The sequence below is a fragment of the Vespa velutina genome, chromosome 2, assembly GCF_912470025.1.
Source record: "Vespa velutina chromosome 2, iVesVel2.1, whole genome shotgun sequence".
NCBI classification, from domain to species: Eukaryota; Metazoa; Arthropoda; class Insecta; order Hymenoptera; family Vespidae; genus Vespa; species Vespa velutina.
The window spans coordinates 4,961,366-4,986,808 of NC_062189.1; the positions used below are offsets into that span (position 1 = coordinate 4,961,366).

At 38.1% G+C, this 25,443-nt stretch overlaps 2 protein-coding genes across 7 annotated transcripts in view; one reads left to right on the plus strand and one right to left on the minus strand.

The window, feature by feature from the left end:
* Positions 1-25,443, plus strand: part of LOC124947222 (E3 ubiquitin-protein ligase MYCBP2) — a 173,524-nt gene that overhangs the window by 136,210 nt on the left and 11,871 nt on the right. The gene's annotated exons all lie outside the window — the stretch shown is intronic.
* On the minus strand, positions 776-23,847 carry LOC124947225. The gene is made up of 4 exons (XM_047489087.1): positions 23,080-23,847; positions 5,490-5,909; positions 5,074-5,366; positions 776-4,987 (listed from the first exon to the last, which is right to left on the minus strand). Exons 1-4 carry the CDS (start codon positions 23,284-23,286, stop codon positions 3,214-3,216), a joined length of 2,694 nt encoding a protein of 897 aa, XP_047345043.1. The 5' UTR covers positions 23,287-23,847; the 3' UTR covers positions 776-3,213.

Below are 25,443 nucleotides of genomic sequence, written 5' to 3' on the forward strand. Positions count from 1 at the left end.
AAAGTCGTTTCTTGCAAAGCAGAAAGTTTATTTTTATGAATAGCAGAGTTCGAAGTATCCCTTGAGAAAATTCAGAGGAAAAACAATCCGTGACTTATGTCTCTTTTTCTTTTGAATGAAGGTTTCTTTTCTTATTCTTCTTTTCTTTCTTTTTTTTTATTTTTTTTTTTTTTTTTTTTTTTTTTTTTTTTTTTTTTTTCTTGACAGAAAACACATGCGAAAGAAAGAGAGAGAGTGAGAGTGAGATAAGAGGCGAAGAATTGGCATTTATCGGTTAAATCTAAGAAAGCTCGTTAGACAGAAGGAGCCATAGGGCTTGCCACACGGCCCTTCGTGATTTTAGTATCTCAAACGGTTCACCTAGCCCTATCATCGTTCCGTATTATCGTCCCGTATCCTTCGAAGATATCCTCTGGCATACTTCGATCGATTGTCGTAGTATCTCGCAGGGATTAGGTCAGGGACCAGAGAGAAACAGGTTAGACCCACGGCAAATCGAATGGGAGAGGTACGGCCATCCGAGTGATGAAATGATTGGCTGCTTGATGAAACATGATAGAGTTGCCAGGCTGCCCTATGGATTATTCTCACACGACCACACCATCACGCGACTCGCGATCTCTCTTGCAAGCTTCCGCCTTAATTCTTTCTCCCCATCTTCTTTCTCTTCTTTTATTTTCTCTCATATTTTCTCATCAAAAATATTTCACACAGAAAACACCGTGGGCGTTTATTTTATTTATTAAATCGTTAAATATATTTCTATATTATTCGTGGATTAATATTGATACAATTTTCGAATGAATTTATTTCATTAACAATATATTTGCCATTATTATTGTCTAAGATTTTTTTTCATTAAATAAACATTGTCTTTTTTAATAATCAGGATAGATCATCGTTTTAATCGAAGATCATTTAAAAGAGGTAAACAATCGAGATAAGAATATCTACGATGTATATACGCTCGATAATTATTATTATGAAATGCCATTTGCAGGTGTACAATCTGTATTATATTTTTTAATAAGAATTATACGGTCTATTTTTAATCCCGTTAATTTTTTTTTATCGTTATTTGAAAATCGATTTGTCGGCTTACAACTGATTTCATTACAAAAGTCCGTTTCCTTTTGTTTTTAAAACGACTTATAAAATAGTCGTTTATAACCGAGCGTTTACCTTCGAAAATCCTCTTAGTAAGAAACGAAGATCGAAGGTGGAAAGGAAGCAACAAATTGCTTCTCGTCGAGAACTCGTTAGCCCTCCCATCTCCCGCGACTTTTCACGACGAGCAGCCGGTCTCGAGAGAAATGACACTCTTATCTGAGTAATGGACCACCATAAACAATCCGACGAATCGGCGCACGATAGGAGCAACTACTTCGGATAACTCGAGCTATCGTTCTTCGGCTTGTCGACGGCATTGCAATGCGAGATAAAGACCGTAAAATATTTTTGGGCGAGCTTAACTCGGAATCGTACCGTTTTCATTTGATATCTTAAATCTTTTCTCGATCGATCTACGAACAATGAAATTAATCATTTTTATTTCACCATTTTATTTTAGCAATTATTAAATGCTTTCTCTATATAAATTTTTTTCTTTTTCGTACATTTAACGAGAAACAAAGTTTCGAGTCTTTTAAAATGAATTGGGAAGAGAAGATAGCAACCATTTGAACGTCAACAGCTGCGACACAGGCTGTGGTTCGGGCCACGATGCTGAGGGCACGGCTAGTCGGTTTCCTCCTCTATTTGCTCCTCTCGCATTCCATGCTGAATAGTTTGGTCTCGCCGTGGATATACACCGACTACGCCCAGAAAGAAGAGAAGAAGAAGAAGAGAGAGAGAGAGAGCGAGAAAGATTAAGAATATCTTCTCTCTGACTTTTCCTACTCCGACGAAACTCCTGTTTGCTTTTTACTTACAAGTGGATCTCGAAGTGTTTCGGAGCACCACTGCGAACGGAAGAGAAAGAGATAGAGAGAGAAAAAGAAAGAAAGAAAATGAGAGAATAAAAAAGAGAGAGAGAGAGAGAGAGAGGAAGAAAATGAGAGAATAAAAAAGAGAGAGAGACGAAAAAATCCAGCAACGACCTCTGAACTCCACTCGACGGAGAAAGACTTCTAACGAGGGCTTAACTACGAAAGAAAGAAGATCGAGAGTCTAAGGATCGTAAAATTCTTCGAGATAAGAGGGGACTAGTTCTTAGACGATAGTACTAGCTACACGATAGAAATAGATGCAGGAGTTTGCGACGTTCTTGGGATAGATAGAAGTACGATAAGAACACGGGCTAGCTAAAGGATAGAATACTTAATATAATAGATGACAAGACTTTCGACCTAGTCAATCGATAACGTACGAAAAAAAAAGTTTCCTTTCGTGTTCCAAGAAAATGATAGCTCGTGTATATAATTTATCTTTAGGAATGGATCGGAATAATAATCAACAGTGACGTTTGGTCCTTGTAAAATATTCTTTTATTAATACCTGTCGCAGCATATTTTTACTATACACGTAAATCTATGGTACATTTGTATCTCGGAAATACTCGCTTTAAATAGATACGGCCAATCTTTCGTCTTTTTCTCATACGCGCGAACGAACGTTCGCGCCACGTTATAAAATGTCTATAGTTCGATGATAGAGACGTAAGGAAAAAGAAATTGAAGAAAAAAGAAAAGAAAAAAAAAAAAGAAAGAAAGAAAGAAAAAAAGAAAAAAGGGAGAAGAATTAAAAAAAAAAAAAAAAGGAATGGAAACAAAAAAAAAAGTAAAATAAAACCGGAAAGATGAAACACCGACAAAAAAAAAAAAAAAAATTCCAATCATACGCGACCAAGCGTGACGATCGTGAATGATAGAAACAAGTTTTACGATGGAAAGAACATATATGAAATCCAATTACACTATTTCTCGATATGTTTTTTCCTCGCTTTTCTTTTCTTTTTTTTCTCTTTGATTTTATTTTTTTTTTTTTTTTTTTTTTTCTTTTTTTTTTTTTTTTTACAACGCGCAACTAATATAACTTCTCGCTTTGTGAACGCTCCCTTTTTATACCGATCGATTTACGTTCGGTATTAATGGACAAAAATTGAGCGTAGGAGACGAGAAGACGGGAAATATGTTACGGGGAACATAGTCTTCGCTCTCAGACACGATACATACACATAATATTTATATCACAGATAATCGGCGATAAGGTTGGTTACGCCTTAGCCGTATTACTCGATTCTTGATCGGGCTTTGTAGGCAGTGGTCTGTTGGCCATTTTCGCGGCCGGCGTCGAGGTTTGAGGTTCCGGCAATTCGGAATAGAGATGAGCGGTTGCGTCGGACGGTTCGGCGTACTCGCACAACAAGGAATTCGGCCTCTTGTTATTATTATTGATCTTCGTTGCACCGAGAATACTCTCGCCGAGTGCTTTCAAGAAACTCATCGGCCTCCCTTGATTTCTGACGGATTCCAACTTTGGACTTTCTGGAACGTCGAGTTCTCTCTGTTCTCTATTCGCGGAGCAACCATTAACGAGATGATCGTTGACGACGTCCGGTGGTAAAGGTTGAGGTGCTCTCCCTGCTAAACTCGTTAAAACCGGTTGAGAGAGACGACTTGTACTTGGAACTGTCTCGTCACCAGGTAACTCGGCGTAGAGATGATTCTGATCGCTTGTCCTTTGGTCACGAGGTTCCGTGTACTCCGTTATGGGTGGTCTCGTTTTTAAACCAGCTGGTAAGAGTTTCTCGAGGGATGGTACTCTTGTACCGACACTGATCGAAGGCTTTGCCGTTCCCCGATGTTTCTTTGTTTTTGGACGGATCACGTCGTAAGCGTTCTCCTCTCCGGGAGCACCACCGGTTTGTCTGTCGTTGTTATTGTTGCAACTCTCCTCCACCTTGATCAGATCATAAAGGTGTTCGATCATATCTCTAGCTTGACTATAGTTATCGGGATCATTTAATCTATCTCTGAGATCCCTCAGGTACTCCTCCGTTAGTTCCTCCGGCAATGTTTGCGTAGCCTTATCCTCAGTGTACTGATAAAGTCCAACAGTTTCGTCCTCTTCCTCCTCGACGACGTCCGGTTGAGTTTCCACCTCTAGTATTCTTGTCTCTGGTTGGAGACCAGCGTACTCGTGAACACTAAGTCTCGATATTGATCTTGCCGATGTGGCAGCGGTCATGCCACTGTTGGGCGAAAACCAACTGGTGAGATTCATCAAAGGACCCGATGTTAACTTTGGACAGACACCGCGTCTTCGCATGTATAATATTCCTGAGGTTAAGATAACAACGAGAACGGTAAAAACTGCGACGACGCAAATCACAACGATGATCCTTTTCTCGCGTTCGAGCTGTTCCGGATCGCTCATTTCTACGTCAAAATAACCTTTGTGTCTTGGATACACGTGAGGCCCAACGCTAGGTGGACTCACGCTCGGTTCGGGCTTAGATAATGGCTTTTCACAATACACGTGACCATCCCCCTTCTCACAAATCAATCTCGTGAAATTTCTCATATCCAAATAACCTTCGGGCAAATTGAAACATTTTTCGAGAAATTTATCTACCATGCAATAGCTCGAGTCCATCATCCACGATATCGAACTATTTTTTCCGGTTATTTCGCGCACCCAATCCTCTAATTTGCAATTGCACTTTTCTTTGAAATAATTATTCCCAACACGTGCTGTATTCACTTGCTGTGAAATCGCGATGAACTTTAACGAATTCGGCTGTGCTTGTTGAATGTGATTTCCTGTAAATGAGAATTCAAATTTTGGCGCCGATTTTGTCGGCTTTGCATCCATTTCTGCGATGATCGCATCCGACTCGAGATCGACGAAGAGATTGTGCTCGATCGCTATGTGATTCCATTGATGTAAAACGATCGATCGATTGTGAAGACTTTGGAACTCGTTATTGCTGAATGTCACAGTTGCCGCTGATATCTCGATGGCACCGGATCTCACGTTGGATAATCTAATAAATTAAATGCGTAAGGAATTTTTATTAATTAAATTAAATCGATCGTTTAGATATATATCCATTTATCAATGTTTTTTTACCTGGAATACTGAATCGTAACGTTATTATGTCCAGCCCGAAAAGCACCGCTCTCGATATATTTCAGTCTAACGTCAACGAATTCGAGACTCTCGATAAGAATCTTATCACTGAACGCTCCAGATTCTATTTCCGATATTGAGGCGTTACTGATGATCACATTGAAAATCGACATTGCGCAAAAGGCCTCCTTCCGTATGACCTTCGTCCATATATCGTCCATTCGTACTTCTGCAACCGATGATGGAAAAACGGCAGTGGGCAATTCTGTGATTCTTACGCTTTGGAACATAATCTAAAAAGAAGGAAACATAATTCTATATATATATATATATATATATAATTTTTTTTTTTTATTTATTATATATTTATTTCTTATAATTTAAGAAACAAAAAATGCAATTAGAAAAAATTCAACCTTGGTCGCTTGTCCATGCCGGCCATATTGAGAAGACTCGAATTTAAAAGCATTGCTAGAGAGCTCTAATGTCGGCACCTCCTTCACTGTTATCCACAATAACCAGAAAAAGGCGTTCGGCTTTATCGCGACGTGTTTACATCTAGATATCGAAACACTCAAAGTACCACGCGAATTCCTAAAGGCGTGACTCTCGATTATTACGCTGTTGCACTCGGAGACCTCGAGGTGTGTGTTCGGTGCTCTCAAATTTTCAAAGGCCTGCCTCTTCGCTATAACGCTGTAGATACCGGATACGTGGACCCTTTTCAGCGGTGCACCGCCAGCGAATGCACCGCTTTGGATTCTCAATTCTCTGCAATGAGAAACCTCGACTTCCATCGCCTCCGATGGAATCGTTCCTTCTAAAAGTTCCACGACCTATAAACAAAAAAAAAGAACATCCAAGATTTTTATTTATCGTTCTCGATGCATAATAATAATAATGATGATGATGATGATGATGATGATGATGATGATGATGATTATGATGAGGATGATGATGTTTTATTCAATAAGATTTTTATAAGAAAAAAGAAAAGAAAGAAAGGGAAAGGAAATATATACATTTTTATTTGACAACACTTATTTTACTTATCGCTTGACATTATACAATCTGGTACGTGAAATATTTTCATAATATATGAAAAAATAATCACGTAAAAAGAAAATAAAAGAGATAGTAGTAATAAAGTATATAGTATCATGGTTAAAATAACAAATTCAATGTTCCTTCGAATACAAAGTATAGAATTCTTACTTTTATAGTCGTTCGCAAATCTATTTTTAGTTCGCCTTTTATGCATCATCAACGACGACGAGTCTTACGATCGTGGTAAATAATGATCGTAGAAAATGTTCCATCTCATGAGAAGAGATATATGAAGTGCGAGAAAGGGGGTAGTTTATTTATTCGTAGTACCGTTATCGGACTATATTGTGCCAATATATCGTAAATAATGTGTAAAAGGTTATACGTAACCGATGTAGAGAAAGTATCGACGAGTTATGCATTCTGGATAAAATACGAAGATTGGAAAATATGGATGCGGAAAGTCGAGTATTCTATATTATGTACATTTATGTTTTTCTATGTCCGAAAGAAAAACAAAAAATATCTATCGAATTTGAGAAGATTATGTTTTGGAGAAAGAGAGAGAGAGAGAGAGAGAGAGAGAGAGAAAGAGTGAGAGGGAAAAAAAAAGAAATTGATTCTCGCGTGAATAAGATCGAAGAAAATGGGGTGAATGTGATCATGCTCATAATTTTTATAACGTAACTCCGATAAAACATGATACATCGATAATCGCCAAAAGGTGAAACTTCAGCATAATCTTAGATACTTTATGCATCGAAAAGTAAGAAGAAAGAATAATTTATTATCTCTTACAGAGCGTGCTCCTTCATTTCCACGAAATCGTGAACCACAAATCTCGCTTCAATGAATCGATATCGAGCACGAACGAAGCAATTTGTTGATTTTACAACGTTGGCACGTTTCAGTGAGACTACAATGAATCGAGCTTAATATAATCAATGGAAAATAGAGCTATAAAATATGCATAAACATTCATGTATATTTGTTTATGTTTGATAATAACCCGATGAAAAATAATGTTTCATTTAAAAGAAAGTTTTATTTACGAATAAATGTTCCGTTGGATTTATAAAAAATCCTTTTTAATATTAATAGTACGTGTAATGCAAATAATGTAAACATTTATTAGCAAAATATTGGAATTCGTCTAGCGTATTCATTTCGAGGAATAGACTACTCGTTTGTATTCCTCCAAACGAGATACACGTCAGCCATCAAGCTACCATAATATATACGAACCAAGGTTATATTTTTTGTTTGCCATTATATCTTTATTATTATAATTTGGTATCATATTATAATTTTTTATTTAATTTTTATAATTACGTATTATATTTCCTTCCACAGAATATATAGATAAACCGCAAGGAAGATAATAATAGATAGAATCGTTGCAGTTACACGAGACAACTCAAGACGTTCAGAGTTTCAAGGTTACTCCTTGAATTCATGCATACAACTCGCATACTTCTCGATACGATAAACCGTCTGTTATTGGCCCACCGTTTAGTTAGCTTTAGAAGTACATCCGCCGACATCAACTTCCGGACTACGCCATATTTCTATTAAGTTTCTTCGAACGTTAAATCAATCTACACTCATGCGATTTTATTCGTATTAAACATCGTAATAATATCATATATAAAATGAATGAATTTTTAATATAACTTTTAATATATTTACGAGATATTGGAATATATGTTTATTTTTACGCTTCGTTTATTTCCCTTTTTAAAAAGTCACGAACAAGTTCTGACAAAGAATAGATGGATTTTTATCGAAAAGAATGAAAATGAAAAGGAAAAGAAGAAGAAGTAGAAGAAGAAATTCGAGACGCTTTTCGACGATTTTTTCTTTCTTTCGATGCATCCGTCTATCTTCGTTCTCTACGTAAACACGAAGGGTGGAGTTGTTCGCATCCCTCTTGAAGAGAAACGTTCTTTCCCTTCCCCCCTCTATCCCAATGGAAAAATTTTAAATGCGTTGGAACGACTCCCAAGAAGTCGAATCTTGAAATTTACATGAGAAAACGCATTTCTTTCTGGTTAGGAAATGGACTTTCCGCCGACACAATGCGATGAAATGCATCGTCCGATGATACCGGCGATAACTCTAAAGAAAACTACTACTCTTCTTTATTCCTCGAATGGTTTTCTCGATTAGGTATACAGGGAAGAGAGTCCGAAAGAGCGCATAGAAATCCTTCGAAAAATAAAAAATAAAAAAATAAAAAAAGGGACGCACTCATATTTTACAAAGGGTTCCTTTGGCAACGAAGAGCTATTGTGAAAGAGCCATTACAGGATCGCCCTTGCTTTAAGATAGGCACGTATCCATTACGAACTAAATTCATTATCTCGAGATATTTCCGTCTCTCGGATATCACAACATCCATTTAGCCGTACGTGTTAAACGAGAGACTGAATGTACGGTATTAAAGCGCTCTCGGCAACGACAACTTGATTCATTGTAATGCATTCCAAGAGGTATGTACGAGTAGAAAATATATATATATATATGTATATATATTCTTTACTCGTTTAATTGCACGAAAACGATTGTAAAAGATCTATTAAAAAATTTATTACAATTTCGTATTAATTTAAACGATCTTTTTACAAATAAGTATCTACGTAAAGTAACATAATTTTTAAGAGGCAATGACCAACTTCGAGAACGTTTAATGAGTAGGATCGAGCGTAATACTAGAAGAAGAAAAAAGTGTAAATCTACGGTTCAGCAGTCATCGTTTCGCAAACTAGTGCTCGTTTAGTCGAAGAACGAAAATACGACTCTTCAAAGAAGCGGAAAATCATTTAAGGAGTTCGTTACCAGAAGGATGATTCACACACGCACTTGTAACGTCGGGAAAAAAAGAAAAAAACAACCGTACCTTTGGTGTTTCTTTTTTTTTTTTTTCGCCTATCTCGAATATCCCAAGTCGGTGTATTTAGTTGTATGTAATACGAAGCTAGAAAAGGAAGGTACGCGAGCACAAGCACGAGCATGAACACGAGTGTAAGCAGGCTGCTCCTATATCCGTTTTCTTCTCGTTTATCGGCTTGCCGCCGGTCGAGCGTAATTTGCGACTCGATTTCAAGCAAGAAGTTCGCCTTGAACCTATCCACCTGTCAGTTTGCCCGCTCGTTTGCCTGCTTGCCTGCTTGTTGCCTGCCTGTTTCTTCGTTCGCACGCTCGCTCGCTCGCTCGCTCGCTCGTTCGTTCGTTCGTTCGTTCGTTCGTTCGCTTGCTTGCTCATTCGTCTGGAAGAGAATCGTATTCCTGAAAGTGCATCATCTTCCATAAACGAAGCGATATTATCTTGTCAGCCTATCGAATCGAGTAACGAACGAGATTACGATGTTGATCGAGATATTGCGAATTCTCGTCGAGAAATATATTCAAGGACGATATAGAGAACATTCTGGTTATAAAATAACGCTTCGAGTAACCGCATAATGTTATGTAAACGCCTAGAGTACTTTTTCAAGGTTCTTCGTCTTAGTTTCGTCCTCGAACACTTTTTTTTTTTTTCAACACCGTCGAGAAATTACAATGATTTTCAATTTTAACGAAAAAGAAAAGACGAAAGTAAGACTCCTGAATCGAGAGTAGACGATAAATGTTCTCTCTCTCTCTCTCTCTCTCTCTCTCTCTCTTTCTCTTTTTCATTTTTTTATTTTTTATCTAGAAATGATGTTGAATTTAAATATTTAACGATGATATACCGGGAGTAATTTTGCGATTTCAATTTCGTTATCGAAAATATCGTTTCGTAGTAATTACCGTCAACTGTAATCGAATTATTTGAAACATCATATCATAATTCTTCCCTCTAAAAAAAAGAAAAAATGAATTAAGATATTCTTCATGAGGACGATCGTATTACGAGGAGGATATTTTGATTCGAGAATTAAATTAAAACAAGCTGTATAAAGGTGAACGATCCTTTACATCTATTATAGAATGTAAAGGAACGAACTGCGTGCCCACGATTTACCAGAGACAGGGTGCGGCACCTTGTTAAGTTTCTGACTGACCGCTCCCGGATAAATGTTCTATCGAGAAACGAATTTACCTTATAACTTAACCGAAACGTAAATGTTTAATAAGTTAAAACGTCGATCTCACATATCATCTTATATAACATTTTTGTCTTTTTTTTTTTTTTTTTTTTAAAGAATTTTATCAAACGAGTTAGCAAAGTTTACTATTCAATACGTGAGTTCTCTAAGATCTTTCCTACGGTAGTACTCTCAATTCGAACAGAACGTTTGTCGAGAAGTTGAAAGTCGAAAGTAGAGCACCGTGGCAAAGAAAAAGTGAAAAGTTACAAACTGCTTTTTTTTTTTCGCAGAAAGAAGAGAAAGGTGAATAAGGAAGTAAGGAAAAAGATAAAAATCTCTTTAAAGAGCTTAACATCGAAGTAGTTCGTTTGTGAGAAGCTCAGAAGGATCTTGTCGCACTCTTTCTTCCTCCAAAGCAAAATGTTTTCCTTGCGTGCATCGGTGACGTCATTCTCTTTCTCTTTGTCTCTCTCTCTCTCTCTCTCTCTCTCTCTCTCTCTCTCTCTCTCTCTCTTTCTCTATCTTTCTGTTTTTCAGTGCATCGCTCGAGAGAACAGCTGTTGTGTCGTCCAACTTTCTTCTTCTTCTTCTTCTTCTTCTTCTTTCTCCTACTCCTCGTCCTTCTTCCACTTCTTCTTCTTCTTCTTCTTCTTCTTCTTCTTCTTCTTCTCATGAAAATAAAGAGAGACGAAAAGCACGTGTATGAGGTATAGAAATAAGAGAGAAGGAAACCCGTTTCCTAGGAGATTCTCCTTGTTGGAGGTTTTCACCGATGAATGACTAAGACTCCGCTCTTAAAATTCATACGATTTCGTGGCTCGCACTTTCGTGACTCAAGGGGACAGGGATAACGTGCCTTGGCTATTTCTGCCCGTCGGGCACAAAGAGGAAGAGAAGAAGCCAACTTTCCCCTTACCCTTCGAGTTATGAACGACGAAGTAAAGCATGTTCGGGGCACTCGCTTACTACTGCGCTTCCTCACCTCTTCTCCTTCTCCTTCTTATTTCTACTCCTACTCTTTCTCCTCATCATCACCCCGACTGAATCTTGCAGCGAGCAACGACGTTGGTCGTGGTGGTGGCAGCAGTTGCAGATTAATTTTGTAGTACCGAGAAGATGGTGGTTTTGGCGAGAAGCCACTGCCGTCCTCATTCTCCACGAGAAACGCCGCTGGAACTCGCCCCTACGATCGAAAGCGGATCCTGGGAACGCCTTCTATTTCTCTCTCTCTCTCTCTCTCTCTCTCTCTCTTTCTCTCTTTCTCTCTCTTCGTTCAAAGTCTCGATCCGATCAAGGTCAATCGATCTATCCTAATGGAAAACGGCGTTATAGTCCTTTCTTCGCTGGAAGTACTTTAGAGGATAATGTATTCGATGTATGCTACCTTTTTGGCCCTACGCCTCTACCGAATTATTGAGCGACTTTAGAAACTCGATACTGCTTAATGAAGTATAAAATGTATCCGGGTTAAAATTCGTTTTTGGCTCAAACATTGCTCGAGTAAGCGATCTCTTTTGTTTCACTATTGTCGGTATAACGTTCGTTTCGAAAGATTTTTACGAAGTATTTTTTCTTTCTTTCTTTCTTTCTTTCTTTTTTTTTTCTTTTTTTTTTTTCTTTTCTTTTTATTTGTCATAAAGAAATATAATTATGTGAGAACGTAATGAGCGCAGTAATTACTCGACGAATATATTTCCACTCTTTCTCTTTTAATGTTATCTGTGGAAAATTTCAACGGAGAGGGTGAAGACGATTTTCGAATTTACATACAGAAAGATATACGGAACACGTTAAATGTGGAAGTCGTCTAGCGATCCGAGACTACGAAGGAAAAATAAACGAAAATGAAAAGACATAGAAAATGTCTTTTCGGGGAGCAATTTCGTCGACATAAGGTCAGAAAGAAGAACGGTTTTTCTCGGTCTCGTTTTATATTCGATTTTGTAGAACGCTCGAGCGCACGGCGAATAGAAAAGGTTATGAGAGATGAAGACAGCTCGTTTAAAAAGAATGAACGAGAGTTGTTTTTCGCGAAGAATGAAATTCCCCGAAGAGTTCTCAATGATTGTCGCTGAGTAAATTTCGAACTAACTTCGAACTCTCTAAATTATACGAAAATAAATACTCGATCTAGGAGAGATAAATAATTAAACAGCCTCGTTGTAGCGAATCTCTCTCTCTCTCTCTCTCTCTTAAATATATATATATATATATATATATATATATATATATATATGTAAGTATGTGTGTATATGTATATATGTATATATATACTATACGTAGTTCGACTTTAAGACGGCGAGTCACGAACCATCGAAGGCTCGCCGTCTGAATCAAAATTGGCAAAGGATCGTCGATCTTATCTTCAAGATCGTGAATCGCACTCGATAAACTAAGCCCTAATGACGAGCGTTTAAAGCACGATAAAGTATGCGGTTCACGGTGCCCTTCGCATTCTCCAAATTGAAGACGTCGTTGAGAATATTCTATTTGCTTTAAGCTATTCGATTTTCATTCTAGTCTCGGTACGTTACGATGGTTCTAATACGTGTCGATGAAATCAAGTAGTAGATAGAAAACTTTGAGGGATGATGGTAACGACTTCAACAAGAAAAATAAAAAATTTTTCATCCTTATTTTATTTAATTCAATTTATAATAATATTATATATCACTTGACGATAATACACTCTCGAAATAGTTGATTCAGTATCTTTCAAATAAGAGGAGAATTCCGGAAGCAACTCTTGCCAGTCTCAGACTAAGAAATTCTCTGACGGCGATAAATTAAGGATGCCTGGAAACAGACAGTCGTCGCGTTCACGTAAAAATAGTTCTTAGCTTCTAAGTTCGAAATAACAGAAGAGAGAAAGAGAAACAGAAAGAAAGAGAGAGAGAGAGAGAGAGAGAGAGAGAGAGATAAAAAGCATTAAAGCAAGAACTTTACAATTAATTAAAGTTATCCTTGATCTCATTGAAAGATATTAAAATATTCGAAAGTATTGCAAATATTCGTGAAATATAGATATATATGATCGGCATAATGAAGAAACATAATGAAGGAATCGAACACTTTCAAGGACTTCTACTCTTAGAGAAAGGTAGTATCGTGCTCATTCACGCGAGAATGCGTGCATATGCAACTTAAAGTATAAGAGTGGGAATAGGGACGGGTTAAAGAGACAAAAGCGAAATAGGAAACACGTGTGCACGAGGGCGTATTCGCTAAACCATCAAAGCTAACAAAACCACAGAAATTCGTGGCAAACACAAGTTCCTAGTTAGAGTTTCCTAGTAAATTTTATGCTCGGAAAGTCACTGAGAAGTCATTGTTAGATTCGAAAAGTTGAAACGCTAGTCTTCACGATCTTTGATCTCTTGTCAACGTAACATTCGAATATACAACAAAGTTTCGAACGAGATAAATGCAATTCGTATTTATAGTGCTAAATGTTTAATCTTTTTCTTTCTCCTTTCTTTTTTTTTTCTTTTTCTTTTTTTTTTTTTTTTTTTTTTTTTTTTTAAACATCAAACAGTTCTAGATCTAGTCGTCAGAACGAGATAAATAGAAGACAATTGTTGAAGATGTTATGTCCTATTATACCTTGTTAACGACTCTCTACATACGATCGATCTACGAGTGATATCGATCGATTCGATAGGATCGATATATTTTACATAAACGATCGTAGAAGTAGAGTCTCGTAAGCGCGAATATTAACTCGTCGTACATACGTCGCTCGGTTATCATAGAACGCTTTGGAATTTTCCCATAGCAAAATTCCTCTGTGCTTTTTATCTAATATCATTTTTTAATCGATTCTCTTTATTTCCTAATTTTAACTGATAATATTTTAATATAAACGTAGAACCAATTGGATCGTCTTACATCAGGTTTGAACTCTCTCTTTCTTTCTTTCTTTCTTTGCAAGTTCGTAACTTTATTCGATCGAAACAGAGCGGAAATCTTGTCGGACAAGCAGCTCTCATGTGTCTCGTCGTGAGAGTAGCCGATATCTATACCTACGAAAGGAAAGATTCTTAAACCCGATATGGCAAGTAACACCATGGGAGTTCAATGTCCGATCGATAGATCGTCGAACGCAAACCCGAGTATTCTACTTTTTCTTCGTTTTTTCTTTTTTCTCTTTTTTTTTTATTTTTTTATTTTTTTTTTTGTTTATTTCTTTCCCATTCAGTTCATACCAATCACAAAATAACAGGATACAAAGAATTCTTATAGAGACAGAATTGTTAGAACAAATACGAAAGAATTTTTATCGACAAAGTCGATAAAAAATTATTATTAATTTTAAAGAACTTTCGAACGAGATCTTTCTACGACATGAGTATGCTTTATGGTTAATTTCAGAATTTCTGGATGGCGTTATCGCCGGGCGCCACTAATATTTGGCCATGTATGAGTAGTATAAAGCGAAGAGAAGATACGGAGAGCGAGAGAGGGAGAGAGAAAGAGAGAGAGAGGAAGAAAAAGAGATAAAGGGAGAGAGAGGAGGCCGCACATATACAAAGCGACGTATGAGTCTCGGTGGCGCGGGAATTTTGTGGAGCTCGTAGCGTTATGGCGGTTGCCACGGGAATGCCGGAAGTTAATTCGCGGAATGGTGGTGCACGCGCTGACACTCCTTCTAGCCGCGAGATGAAATTACTTCTGCCTCGCATATGGGCGAACTGCGGCTTACGAGAGACCGAGATAGAGATAGAAAGATAGAGAGAGAGAGAGAGAGAGAGAGAGAGAGAGAGAGAAAGAGAGAGAGAGGAATAGAGAGAGGAAGAGAGAGAGAGAGAGACTAGTCGTGCCTTTGCCAACGTGCAAGCGCCATTATGCAGCGCCATTATGCAGCGCCGTGTGCGGGGGTCGAGACCAGGGGTCGCGTCGACGGATAATTCGGTTAATTGTCGACCCAGTAGCCACATGTATAATCCAAGCGAGTCCAAGTTTCTCCAAGAGAATCCAACGATCCTAGTTGTGATCGTTTACCAAGATCTTTCTTCTATCTTAAATTTCCTTTTTCGTCCTAGTATATACCGTTTATATATTGAAAGAGTATCCTAGCTTTTCCGATGAATCAACTTGGTTTAATTTAGGGTTCCCACTCTAGCTACGTGACGATATAAGTACGACCGAACTATTTATGCCTAAACAACATGTTGAAATCTTGTTTACGTTCTATCTTAGAACGTAGATAGGTATATGTATGTATATATAATATAAGTGCAAAGACTAAAAGCAATGCTACTGTAATTCATGATAGATGTACAGCGGTAAGGGAGTGATAGAAAGTTACTCCAAGTTTCTGCAGGAAGATTGAGTAATTACTTCTTGCTGTCGAGATTACATTTTACTCGAACAAACCGATCGATCGTCCTGGTAAAGATTAATGAAATGTCAGTGACTCGTGTTTTTAATAGTACCATCAGTGATTGGACGTCTTTCTAATGATGATCATTTTAATTCCAATTTTTAGCAATTATTTTGATAAGTTCATAGTCGATGAACAGTAGGTATGTGTATATATATATTTTATGATCGATCGATTATATTACCAGAACATAAAGAAATGAGGGTTCCTTGAAAGTTTATAATATTTTACGCATCCGGTCGACGATTTTCTTTCATTTTTCAAAACCCCTTTCAAATATGTATCTTTCAGAGGATATACTCGTATTTCGGCCTTCTTTTTTTTTTCTTTTCTCACGAATTTATTCGTTTTAAGAAGATCCAAAACGAAACGATTATTTTTCTTACATACTCTCACGAGAGGCCACGTCACGTGACCGGAAATATAGAAATTTGAAAAACGCTTTTCGGGTCGATGCTCAAAGAGAGAACCTGACGACTGTGTCGGGTCAGCTAGCCTTGACTGACCTCAAGAAACGAGGGATCTAAGCAAGGTCGATACGTCGTCTCTTTTCTCATCTTCCAGAACCAAAAGAAATGCGCTCGCGTTCTCGAGAAACGGACAATGAGCCCACTATTATGCCCAGTAAGTTGAAAGATATAAGAGAAGTAGATAAGGGCTGTGAAAAAAATTTCGTTATGATAATGCGTAATGACACTTATCTAACGACAAAGCATACCCGTATTCCTCGGAATTATCATTTCTAATTAATCGGTTTGTACTTACAAGAAAGGTCTAAGATGACGTGAGAAAAAATATGAAAGTTTTGTGAACTTTCATCGGAATCATTTTTAATATACCCATTGAATCGATAAGAGTATAAAGTTGAAATACGGTTAAAAAAAAAAAAAAAAAAAAAAAAGAAAAAAGAAAGAAAAAAAAACAAGAAAAAGAAGGTTCAGTTCGTTTTCATGAACTTTTTTTCAAAGTACAATTATTTTATTGCGACGCTTCCATTTGTAACAATACTGAATCATACGAAAATCGTAATGCTTGTTGAATTCGTATGCGTTCTATCACAGAGTTAAAGCAAATACGCTGTCGACATATCGGATGATTAATGCTCGTAACGCTTGCTATTCTCGGAAGCCCGTAAACATTATATAGTTATGAAATCACCTTCGTTTCGAGGCAAATGATCGCTTTCTTTATGAATCGGTTTTCATTTTCAAGAAATGATCTGTTTCCTAGAGTAGTACTGCACGCGATGTTACGTGCGCATAAGAGAAAAAAAAAAAAAAAGAAAAAAAGAAAAAAAAGAAAAAGAAAAAGAAAAAAAAATAAGATAAGAAAAAGTGTATCAGCAGGAGAAAGGACAAGTTTTTATGCGAGTTAAATATGCGTTGACATTACGATAAATTACGAATTAGATATATATTATTTATCTGTTGACGAGAGAGAGAGAGAAAAAAAAAAAAGAAAAGAAAAGAAGGAAAAAGGAAAAGTACAAAATCTCATGAGTAACGAATGCGTTTACATCGAGATAAAATATGTACGTACTTTTTCTTTCTTTCTTTGACTAGCTTGATACAACGTATGTATAAACATATAGAATAGTAAAAGTTAATATCGGATAAAAGGATGCAAGTGACATTCGGATTATTTATTTGCGAGCGTGCTCGTGGTATAAAGAAAATTGCGCATTGACGAACGATCATCGTTCATAGGTGAGGAGCTCGGGCTTCCGGCGCGATTAGTCTTTCCATGCACACTCGAAAGATTACAAAAGGGAAAAAGAAAAAGATAGAAAGATGCACTCGATAAACTGTGAGTGTATTTAAGTGTGTGTGAGAGAGAGAGAGAGAGAGAGAGAGAGAGAGAAGTGGTCGGATGATTCGACACGTCGTTAAGTCAGTAAGCGTAAGTTGGCTATCTCGACATAATATATGTACCTATACCTGATTCGTTCACATGAACAAAGAGGACTCGTGGACACGCACGAGCACACGAACGAGACGCATCCGCATAGATAGACTCGGTGTGGTTCTCGCGCGCGTGTGGCCAATCGCGATAACTCGAGTGTGCTCGCGGGGTGTTAGAGAGAGTTATCGTTGGGAATGAACGAAGCAGGATGTCGGCTATATCTACGCCCCCGAGCGAATTCTCCAGACAAAGCGAGCAAACCGCAATCGGCCTAGATGAGAGTGTGCGCGTATTGTGCAGCCGCTGCCCGTCCTAAAATAATTTATCTCCCCGTTGGGATACACTGTGTAGCCGAGAGTGATAATGGCATGTACCTCTCTCTCTCTCTCTCTCTTTCTCTTTCTCTGTCTGTCTCTCGCTCTCTCTCTCTCTCTCTCTCTCTCTCTCTCTCTCTCTCTCTCTATCTATCTATCTAACCCTCTTAGTCCTCCTCTCTCTTTCTCACTCTCGTGTAATCTCGATCGAACGATCTCCGTTTATTGGATTATCGAAGTTATCGAACACGATATAGAACAAGAGTAATGTAGGTAGATAAAAGATTTCCATGATACGCGTTCTCAATTCGAGGAGGATCTCGTGGCGCGAAGAGGGCATTAGAAGATCGTAAAATCTATAGGATATAGGTATTTACAGGAAGGAAAAACCGAATCAATATCTCTGGTACCCCTTGCCTCTCTTTCTAATCATCTATCCGATCTATTTATCTCTCTCTCTCTCTCTCTCTCTCTCTCTCTCTCTTTCTCTCTCTCTCTATCTATCTATCTATCTATCTATCTATCTATCTATTTATCTATCTATCTGTATTTGCTCGTGCGTGTATCCAAGCTTGAAAACGATTTTAAAATTCGTGAAAGATAAAAAGCACCTATGAAAGCCATTCATCTCCGACGTATATGCAACGAGCATAGGCGTTATTATCGAATTGATCTAATAGAATGTACCATTGAATGTTTTTCGTAACGGAGTACGTTGTTTTTTTTTTTACCGAATTTATCCTTCGTCAATAAAATAAAAAAAGAAAAAAGAGAAAAAAAGAAAAAAAAGAAGAAAGAAAAAAAAACGATGAGAGCTCAATAAACGAAAACTACCGATATTAATCTTTCTCTCACGCGTGTATATGTGAGTTTTAACGTAAACGTAAATGTATTATTCATTCACTGATAGCAATGGCCCGGTTATTTGTATATACGGCGTGAAAATAATTTGTTCTTCGAACTTCGAACGGATGGACGTAACTGTCTGTCGGACACTTTAACCACTCGACTGAACTCGTCGTATGCTTGACCGCTCTTACCGATTTTGCCGGACAACAAATCCATATTTTATTTTCTACAAACGGTATATATATATATATGCATGTATTTATATATGTATGGATGCATTTGAAAATTTCGCTGTTATAAGATGCAAGTGATCACGTTAGATAGATCGATGATAGATGGATGAAATAAAAATACGAAAAGTCCGTAATTCGAGGAACGAACACATTTTTCTGTCGTCGTATCACGCTGCGAGTTCTTTTAGAACCCGCATGATTACACCGAATATACCGTCATAGCGGTAACACCCAGAGATTCATTCGTTCCTTCGTCGCCGAAGGAGAGCGTAATTCGTTGAAAGGGCCTATTGTGAATAAATTGAGTCGAAAGATCGGAGCGGGCATGGACAAGATGGATGTACGAACGAGCTCGACGAACGTGTGTATGAGCGTGAACGACGACGAGACGACGATGGTCGAGTATTTTGTGCGCTCGAAATTCCCACCACAAAACCCATCCTCGATGTGTATACACTCCCCTTTCCCTTTCGCAGACCCCATAGAAGAGAGACCGTCAATTTATTAATCCAGCTAGAGCACCAAAGCGACGTCATCGGCAAAGGAAGGATCGTGCGTTTGAGGTGTGGTCGTTCTTTCTCTCTCTCTCTCTCTTTTTTTTCTTTTTTATGCGCATAGAAATAGTATTGTTTCGAAAAAAGAAAAATAGAGAAAAAAGAAAAAGAAAAATAATATTTCTGCGGTGGATCGTATCGTATGAAATTTATTGTTCGTATCTCTGATATAGTACCATTTTTATGTATATAAATATATATATATATATATATATATATATATATATATATATATATATATATGCGACTAACCATCGATTTTGTATCGAAAGGCAATATTCCGATCGATAACGTATACTCGGTTAGATATGGAATTATTCTGTAACGCTCAAATAAGCAACGAGAGTGGAATTCGAGCGTGGTATTGAATATGTATAAACATCAAACGTTTGTTATTTCGATTACTTTTCTATGTTCGATGATCATTATTGAGAAGTCGATTCGTAGATTCATAAAATGTTAACGTCGATTCGTAGATTCATAAAATGTTAACGTCTATTCGTGGATTCATAAAATGTTAATGTCGCTTTGTGGATTCATAAAATGTTAACGTCGATTCTTACATTCATAAAACGTTAATGTCGATCTAATGATACTACGTTATCATTGTTATCGACATTTCCAAGATATATTTAATAATTTCTAATCATTTCTAATTATTAATTGTCCTTCCTTCCTCTTGCATAATTTCAGGTCGACGACCGTGAGTAACGGTAATACGAAACGATGGAATTAAATTGTGGTTGCCAAGCGCGTTTGCCTTCTAGTCGATCGTAAAATCTTACTCGTGGTAGCCTGGAGAACGTATGGACGTATTTTCCTTAGAGATTAGAAGACTTGAAATAGCGGAAGAAGGAGAAGAGGTAGAATAAAATGAACCTATTTCTAGGCTTGTAGATACAATTGAAAAGAAAGACGTATTGTTAACTTGTTTTTGAATGATACGTCGTTATTTTCTCTCTCTTTCTCTCTCTCTCTTTCTCTCTCTCTTTTTTTCTCTTTTTCTCTTTCTCTCTATCTCTTTCTATAGTTACTTTAAACGCGTGTGACGAACCCTCCAAGCGGAAGTTACACGCACAGGAAGTTGCCTAGGTTCGACCGAATGCATAAGAACGATTTCGAGGGCCCCATCTCAACAATCTATCGAGTCTCCAACGAGTTAAATAATTAATATTCAAATATATTCCCTTAAATCCTCACTTTTCAAACGATTTCTTGTAAAATATTTCGGAGCACGAGTTCTTCTTTCTAGAGAAATGATATATGATAAACAAAGGAGTATGAGAAAGAAAGAGAGAGAGAGAGAGAGAGAAAGAGAAAGAGAGACGATAGTGACAAGGCTGTAAATGGAATTAATAGCGTTGGGACGATAAGTGACGTAGTCGCTGAATCTGATTCGATTAAGAAGTATATTTTTCGTCGACGAATAAACGGAGTCAATGGACTGGCCGCGTTTCAAAGGTGACGCTTTGCGCTAGAAACTGACGAAAATTATGATGAGAAAGAAATGAAAAATGTGACCTTTCAAAAAGAGAACTTTTCAAAGAGAATGTCTTCCGTTTAGAGTGACAGAGATAAAAATATATCTATGGTACATATAGAAAGAGAAAAATAGAAAGAGAGAGAGAGAGAGAGAGAGAGAGAGAGAAGGAAAGAGACAGAGACAGGCAGACAGAAAACTATTGTCAAGGCCGCGCTTATGGTCCCTCACGAGTTAGCCAGGTTGTTTCCGCCCACGCGAAAAGCGGATGGAGTTTTTGACGGAAGGAAAACAGGGTTTCATAATCCGCAGGAAACTTACGAATTGTGGACATGATATACACTTTACCGACTGTTAATTAATCAGAGTGATTTATTGAATAGGAACTTCCGACTGAGCATTGTAATCGCTCAAACGAGAAAATAATTTCTCATAGACGTGAATCCAACATGATTTCCCGTTCGTCCGAGATGAACGCCGCTTAAATTCTTGACTCGCTTGCGCTTGCGCTTGTGCGCTCTCTTTCGCTCGCTCGTACACGCGCTCGAACGAACGAACAAACACATTAGGTATCTACTCGCTGGTATCGCCTGTGTATGCAGGTCAGAGAGATGGTTAGAGAGATAGAAGATAGACCAGTCCAGTTTGCAGTCAAGAAGCGTGGCGTATACATACGTACATACATACGTACATACATACATACATACATTCATTCATACATATGCATATAAATACCTACATACATACGTACATACGTATGTACATATATATATATATATGTGTGTGTATATATACATATATATATAGACATGTGAACCCCGTGAGCCTGTGACCTCGGAAAACGAGTCTCCTTTTTAACTTCGCGCGTCACGCGTCGTTTTAATTAACGCTCGTAATCTACCTTCCTCCCTTACGACAAAAGTATTATGTAGTTACGGCCGTAAATACGTTCAGAATCGACACGAAAGAAGATAAAGAAAAAGAAAAATCCAAGTCGGAAATAAAAATTCACGATATTTCCCAGGTCCCCTTTCTATTCAAGCGCTTTATCCTTTTTGTTATGGTACATACGTAGATCTGTATGTATTTACACGTACGCCAAGTATAAATTCGCTCCCTTGTTTAGACAGTAATACCGATGTATGTACGTTTATCGTGGATTATGGGGAACTGCGTTAAAACTTGTGTGTATTTCTGAGCGCACGTTTCCCGCCATATTCGTTGGGCCAATGATTTATATGCTAATTCCCTTTAAAACACGATCCCAAGTCCGATCCCGTAAACTTTCACCGTCGGGTATTAGCGATTTCTCTCTCTTTCTATTTCTCTCTCTCTCTCTCTCTCTCTCTCTCTCACTCTTTCTCTCTCTCTCTCTCTCTCTCTCTCTCTCTCTCTATGTCTGTTTCTAGAGAAGAGTGAATATGAGAGGAAGGAACAAAAGATGCTCAATGCAAAGATATCCATTCTCGAATAGAATCAACTCGAATTGAGCTTTATATTTGGATCCTTCCGTTATTATCATTTCCCTTTACAAATATATACAAGCTCCCTCAGGATGGTACTAGTTGAAAATATTTACCGAAGGACATTCCTCGCTTCCAAGAAAGGAGACGAAGATATTCAAATGACGAAAGTTAAGTGCATCGCGCGATGCATACGCAAGTTCTTCGTAAGTCAAAGTAGGCGTCACGAAACTTGCAAAGCCGTCGACAATACTACGAATCCTTCCATGTTTATTCGTAGTTAAAACTAGCAAGAAAGATTAACACTTACTATTTTCGTTTCCCTTCGCGTACGATTCAGATGGAGAAAAAAATTATTTCTTTCGCGCGTTCGCGTTAGGGACGCGTTAAAAATAGTTCGTGGAACGTGAGGCATCGCTTTGTGTCGATTTAACGAAGACCCTCTACTTTTTATCGCGTCTATCTTTTTTGTTTTTTTTTTTTTGTTTTTTTGTTTTTTTTTTTTCGTTTAGAAAACAACGATGATGCTTAATTCTCGTTACAAAATTTATCATTGCTGTCATGTTAATAATTGGATAATGGGTTCAGTGGTTATTTAATGGAAGAAAGAACATTCGAAGAGGAATATTAGAAATATTATTTGGAACATGAATGTACATATTTGTGGTTAGTCAGGATTATCGAGCAAACGCGTTATCAAATTTTCACCTGATCGTTAGTGAACACGCATTTGACGTTAATCCAACGGTGTGCCTTGACGGTGCAATTGCAGCCGTCCATGGCGCATATCCCTGGCGCACTTTCAGCTAAACACAAAGCAACGTAGCACAGTAGAACCACCATAGATATTATTGCACCGTGATCACACTTTGACCCGCCGTCCAGGGCACCGAACACACTCCTCTTTACACTCATCTTTTTTTCTTTCTCCCTATCTTCCCACAACGACGACGTTCTTCTATCTTCTTTTCTTTTTGCTACCTCCTCAAAGAACAACAACGAGAAGGATCGAGGATACTCGTCAGTTCATTGAACGTGCTCGCCGATCGTCCTTGATCGGACGCGCTCGGAGTTCCGTCGATCCTATCATAGCTCTTAGAAATTACGAAGGACAACGGATGGATATTGTAGAACTGATCGACGATATTCGATCGATCGCATTTGGATCGATTGATTCGATCGATCAATTCGAGCGAGTACCAAGTATCCCCATTGATCGATAATTTCCTTTCGGTCTAATGATCCTTTTACCTCAAGGATAATACTCTCTAACACCAATATGATGAAATAGAAGAAGCACGAGATCCGTGGCGGATTTGAACGGGCGCTTTAGTAGGCACGCACGCGGCCGGTTCGTTGGCGAAGAGGCAGGCTAACTAAAGGCCAGCTGACGCGATCATGACGGAGGTTGCTTTGAAACTGTGGTCGGTGGCATGCACGATCGGTGTCTCCTCCCCACCTAGAAACTGTGCCTTGCCTGCTGCTCTTCTCTTCATATCTCTGTCTTCGTCTGTGTCATTGCCTTTACTCTCTATATCTTTTTCTTTCTTTCTTTCTTTCTCCCTCTTTCTTTCTCTCTCTCTCTCTCTCTCTCTCTCTCTTTCTCTCTTTTTCTCGTCGTGCCACTCTTTCCCTGGCTTTAGAGAGAGCCTTTTAAAAGATAAAAGACCGACGCGATGGTTGCGAAGGAGAGAGGAGTTGCCCGACACCGGTTTCGTGTCACGACTTCTGTCGAAAGTCGTTCGTGGATGGGAACGCAAGGGTACAGGTATTCGAACAGGTCCTAAGGGAACCAAAATGTACCGATGTTCTATCGAGATCAACCTTGACCGAGTTTACCAAACTTAATCGATCGTATTTGCTATCTCTGTACTCCATGTCATGGAAAGTATCCATGACATGTGTATTTACGTAATGCATCTACATATATATGTATATATAAGTACATGCATGCGACATGCATTGCCTAAAAAGGTTTTCCAAATAAAATGGAATTACGATCTTGTTATATGCTTCGACCTTTTTTTTTTTGTACCAAAAGATAACATCGGTTTAATGGCATATAAATAACAAATAAGAACGACACGTATAACTGCCTCAACCTCCCTCCAACCTAAATTCTTCGAACCAAATATCTTCGTGAATTTTCATAATGGACGGCATTTCTCTAAAACGTTTTACCTTCATACATCTCCGCTTTATGAGCAGAAACCTGACCATTTAATTTCCCATGAGAAATTGCGTATGTCCGTACTTCAGGTTTCCTATTCTCTTTCCTCTCAGTCTAACTACTCCATGTCTGCGACACACATGTGCAACTTCTATTCATTCATAACGTGCTTCTCAAACTGGGAAGCACCTGATGCTAGTCGAAGTGGCCATTTTCGAAATGGTCACGTGCTGACCATACGTCAGCCAGCTGGAGAAGAGAGAGAGAGAGAGAGAGAGAGGAAAATACGACGACCTTAAAGCCGCACAGTCAATTTCGAACGATCGATCGTCGAATCGCACGTTGTCGTTGTCGTCGAGGCATCTACCGAAAGCTTTTCACGTTTCGATCATCGATCTGCTGTTTCTCGCGTATTACTTTGAAGGAACGCGGAATAAAATTTGTCGTGGGATCTAACCCGAGGGTTATTTGTTATGATCACTCGTGGCAAAGTACGTGCTTCGGATGTTCATTCAGCTTAAAAAGTGACGAATACCAAGATAGAATATTTAAATTGTCAACTTCTCGGTTTTCATTTTTCTAACAAATTTCATTTTTAATGTCACTCGCGTTCTTTAATGGTATTTTAAGATTTACGTTACGGTTGAGAAATGGAATTTGATGAAAAATCAGTCTCAGCGAAATTTCTTCTGAGATTTATTTTCGATGGCGTACCGATTATAAACGAATTGGGTGATTTGAAAGCTGACATTAATATAGTATAGGTAGAGTAAGTGAGGGACAGTCAGAGGCTGCGGAGAAGAGAATTGCGATGTGATTATGCCTTATTAGGGATGAGCCGATGGGATCAAGTCGGGGGAAGCAGCGATTGTCTGGCTGGTAGAAGAGCATCGTCCTCTGCT

What these genes read in the sequence shown, in the direction of transcription:
- LOC124947225 (XM_047489087.1), bottom strand. Translation starts at nt 23,286, where the DNA reads ATGAGTGTAAAGAGGAGTGTGTTCGGTGCCCTGGACGGCGGGTCAAAG. An exon ending in GGCATGGACAAGCGACCAAG is followed by an intron (nt 5,367 to 5,489) that starts GTTGAATTTTTT and finishes CCTTCTTTTTAG; the next exon opens with ATTATGTTCCAAAGCGTAAG. An exon ending in GTTACGATTCAGTATTCCAG is followed by an intron (nt 4,988 to 5,073) that starts GTAAAAAAACAT and finishes TTAATTTATTAG; the next exon opens with ATTATCCAACGTGAGATCCG.